The sequence below is a fragment of the Nomascus leucogenys genome, chromosome 12, assembly GCF_006542625.1.
Source record: "Nomascus leucogenys isolate Asia chromosome 12, Asia_NLE_v1, whole genome shotgun sequence".
Taxonomy (NCBI): Eukaryota; Metazoa; Chordata; class Mammalia; order Primates; family Hylobatidae; genus Nomascus; species Nomascus leucogenys.
The window spans coordinates 48,161,796-48,165,960 of NC_044392.1; the positions used below are offsets into that span (position 1 = coordinate 48,161,796).

A 4,165-nucleotide genomic window follows, 5' to 3' on the forward strand; every position below is an offset into this window, starting at 1 on the left:
AGGCTATCAGACTCTCAAAGAACATAAAGCTAAGCTCTTTAGACATGAAGATAGATGATAAAGACCCATGAGGTATGGTGTGTGTATGTGTTTGTGTGTGTGTGTGTGTGTGTGTGTGTGAAGTATGCCTCGCTCCATGTCTCAGGGCCTGGATGTCCTAACTTGGGGAAACTGTGACGGTCAGCTGTCCCTCTTCATGTTATGGCTGTTCTTCATGTACCTGGTCTGTGAGGAACTCTGAGTTTCCAGTTCTCCACCTCAACTTGTGAAGTGAGCCTGTCTGAGATGCTGAGGGCACTAGGTCTGCTGCCACTCTGGTGCCTGCACTGCTGTGATAAGCGGCCTGTTTGAGTGGGGTGTCCTCAGAAGGGGAGTCTCAGGTTGTGAACCAAACTGTGTTATCTCACACAGTGATCTCATTCGGCAGTGAATTCTTCAATTTTGCATGGCAGAAATCAGACATTTCTCTATGGATTTATGTTTTAGATGTGATGTGAGGCTCTTGGGGAGTAGTGGTGATTTATTGAGTAAAGGACTTTTACTTTGGCTGGTGAAGTGCTTGGCATGTGTAATAGTCCATAGGAAGCATTTGGTGAGAACACCATTTGTAAACACCTGGCCTCAGGGTGCTGACATGATGGCTCTATTTCTGTAGTGTCCTGGCCAGTGGTGATATTGGCCAAAAGCTCTTCCTTACTGACAGGAGCAACAGCTGTTCTGGGTACCTAACCTACTCAACTGAGGGATGGATGTGATGCTGCCTTGATTCAACACTCCTGCCCTTCCTGGAGCACAGCTGGTGACTGCTCTAGTGATTTTAGTCTTTCCTCTTCCTCATTCCCCTTTCTTCTTATCTACTTACAAAATCACATTCTTGGAAAGCTTCCTGATTAATGGTCCATATAAGGAAGCTGTAGCAACATCACTTTAAATGTTTAATATACAGTACTTAGAAAGGCTCACTGATTGCGGGAAGAGTTTAAAAAAGTTGTGAAAGAACAATCACTGAACGCACTGACAACATATGTGTTAAGTGAACAATATGTATCAAAAAGGACAGATGAGAGGTGTACATTGGGTATGAGTTGATAATCTAGCAATTTGTGGGACTAGAAGGTTTGTGGAAAAGACCAAGGAAGAACATGCAAACAAATTATAAAACACTGAGAAACATCTAAAACCTGTTTGGAAATAGAGAGGAAGAATACATATTGGATTACCCTTTGTTTGTATTTTCCCCTAGAGTTAAACTTTAAGTGCTCTTACCTTCCTCGCTCTGCAAACCTACTTCTAATTATTTACATACGATAATGTCTGTGCAGCTTGTTCTCTATAAGATGTTCACAGGGCACCATATAGGCATGGTTCCATACATAGATTTTGAGTGAATACTTGTAACTTTAGTTTCCTTCTCTTCATTACCTTTTATAAATAAAAAGGCTGTAGTACACATCCTTGATGGCAGCAAGTAGCAAACGTGCTTGGGGAGACTAGATCTCACTCTCGAATCTGTCCTGGGATGCAAGTGCTTCTACAAATGTGGTGTAGAAGCTACAAATGTGGTGTAGAAGACAGCTTCAAAGAGGAAAGGAATATAGGTAAAAATCTGAGGGTTTATGCGAGAAAGAGGTGGCAAAGAAAATTTCAGTCTTGAACAGGGTCAGCAGATAGCACAGTGTGGTCAGCCTGCAAACCCAGAGGTAAGTAGTATTCTCCCCTGTTTATAATCCCAGGGAGGAGAGGTGACATGCCTGTCCTCATGGAACTTAGCAAAGAAAAAGCTTAGCTCAGGCCTTTGTTAGGTCTCTCCTTCCTTCTAGCACACTGGCCAATTTTACGAGGAAATTAGAGGTAGAGTTGGGTTCACGTACAACAATATGGCATTCAGCTAGAGTGGATCAGGACAGGAAGTTTTATGACTCAGGGGAGGTAAGATAGGAAGGGATCGTTGTTCCCAATCAAGAAAGACAGCCCTTGACAACCGGTTAGAGAATACCCCAATTATCTCTCTGACAAAAGTCACTGAAACTGAGGTCTAAGGCAGGTCCTCTGTGAATCATGAACACTTAACTCAGTGGGGAGATCCCAGAACAGGGTATTTCCTAGTCTGAAATCCCTTTCATGCCAGATATGGATACATTTGCATTTTACTTTGGACATTGCTGGACCAGCCCAGTTTTAGGCAGTTCCACTTCCCACGAGGTGGGGCAGCAAGTCCTATAAAGAGGTTCCCTGCTGCACGACTCTTAAACTCCTGGTACTCTAGCACCAATCTGCTTTGGAGAACCTGGTGAGTGTGAGTCCTTGAGTTCCTCGGTTCTTTGTGACCTGAAATATTGAATTTAATCTGAAAACAGCAAGTTTGGTTGATACGATTCTGTAACCATGGGTTTGATGCTGCTTAGTAGATGGAAATTTAGAATTAGAGTACAGTGATATGCTATTTTAGCTTGTTTCTTGTATACAGTTAGGTGTCCATATGGACGGAAAAGTTAATAGGAAAGTTTTGAAGAAGAAAAAAGAACAAAGTATTTTTTCCCCATGTTTTCCTGGTGTCTTTTTCAAAGGTTTGTGTCTTAATAGGTGCCAAGAGCCTGCAATCCTTCCCAAAGAGCCCTTTGTTCTGTGCTCAAGTCAACCCACTGGGACTTTACTACAGATAATGATAAGAGAAATGGCTTGTGAGATTGCTCATGGTATCTGAACTTGTCACTGCCTTTCCTAAAGATGTTATTTTCACAGAGATAACATGCTTGGTTCATTACTACAGAGATATTTTCTTTGGAAAAATTGTATGAGAAAACACAAGACTCCACAGGGCCAATGAAGCAATCTGCTAAAGTGGAAGGGAGAAACAAAGGAGTCTTGAAAAGGCAGTTAAGAGTTTAAATAATTTCTTGGAGATGGAGCAATAATATTTCAAGGTATTACATAAGCATTGGCTGCTCTTTCTGGAGGATTCCTTTCCCATGAACACTGTCATATCATTTCTTTCAGATCCTGAGACTCCAGCAGGATGTCTTATCAACAGCAGCAGTGCAAGCAGCCCTGCCTGCCACCTCCTGTGTGCCCTACGCCAAAGTGCCCAGAGCCATGTCCACCCCCGAAGTGCCCTGAGCCCTGCCCACCACCAAAGTGTCCACAGCCCTGCCCACCTCAGCAGTGCCAGCAGAAATATCCTCCTGTGACACCTTCCCCACCCTGTCAGCCAAAGTATCCACCCAAGAGCAAGTAACAGCTTCAGGATTCATCAGGAGCAAGAAAGGATAAGGATAATTGGCTCATCTTGTTCCACATCTCCACCTGCATCTTCTCATCAAAGCCTACCATGGATACACAGGGAGCTTCTTTCTCCTTAACCTGTGACCTGCCCATGATGATCCATGACCGCAAAAAGTTTCCTTTCTGAGGCTGCCATACTGCCACCGTCCAGGTGGAGCTGAGAAAAGGAAGTCCTCAGCTGTGCCAGCTCCCAGAGCTTCAGAAGAAAGAGCAGCAGCTCTCTCCTTGGGAATCATCAGAGAATTCTGTTGATGTGTTCTGTGTTTGTCTGTCACCTGGTCATGAGCTTCTACCACCTTTGCAATTGTCACTTATCTTTCACTCCCTGAATAAAGTATCTATGCATATATATTTGTGAATGGATCTTTTGTTTCTTTTAGAATCTGCTTTATTAGTAATATTATATGATTATTTGGATTTTGTTCTACCTTTCTCTGATCCCCAGGACCAGGATTTCACAATTATTGCTATCTGAACTTTGGGCCATATCAATGATTATTTTTATATCATTTTAAACCCCTTTTATTTTCCTTAATTAGTGTTTGATTGATTTGAAGGACAAATCAATCAGAATTTTAATCTCTTCGTTGCAAAATGTGGAAAATAATGTTTATATCACTAACTTATCTTAGGCATAAAATGGAATTAATATCAGGAATTTGGTTGACACAATTCCTGACATATCATTACTACTCATTTGATAGTAGTCTATGAGCAGCAGTACATCATCATTAAAACAGAACTATACCATTTGACTCAGCAGTCTCACTATTGGGTATATACCAAAAGGAATATAAATTGTTCTACCATAAAGACACATGCATGTGTATATTTATTGCAGCCATGTTCACTACAGCAAAGGCATATAATCAACCCAAATGCC

General features: G+C 41.9%; 1 protein-coding gene across 1 annotated transcript; it reads left to right on the forward strand.

Moving 5' to 3' along the window:
* The first annotated feature begins 2,247 nt into the window (after positions 1-2,247).
* Positions 2,248-3,638, forward strand: LOC100581891 (small proline-rich protein 2B-like). The gene is made up of 2 exons (XM_003259282.4): positions 2,248-2,290; positions 2,998-3,638. Exon 2 carries the CDS (start codon positions 3,017-3,019, stop codon positions 3,233-3,235), a length of 219 nt encoding a protein of 72 aa, XP_003259330.1. The 5' UTR covers positions 2,248-2,290; positions 2,998-3,016; the 3' UTR covers positions 3,236-3,638.
* The last annotated feature ends 527 nt before the right edge of the window (positions 3,639-4,165 follow it).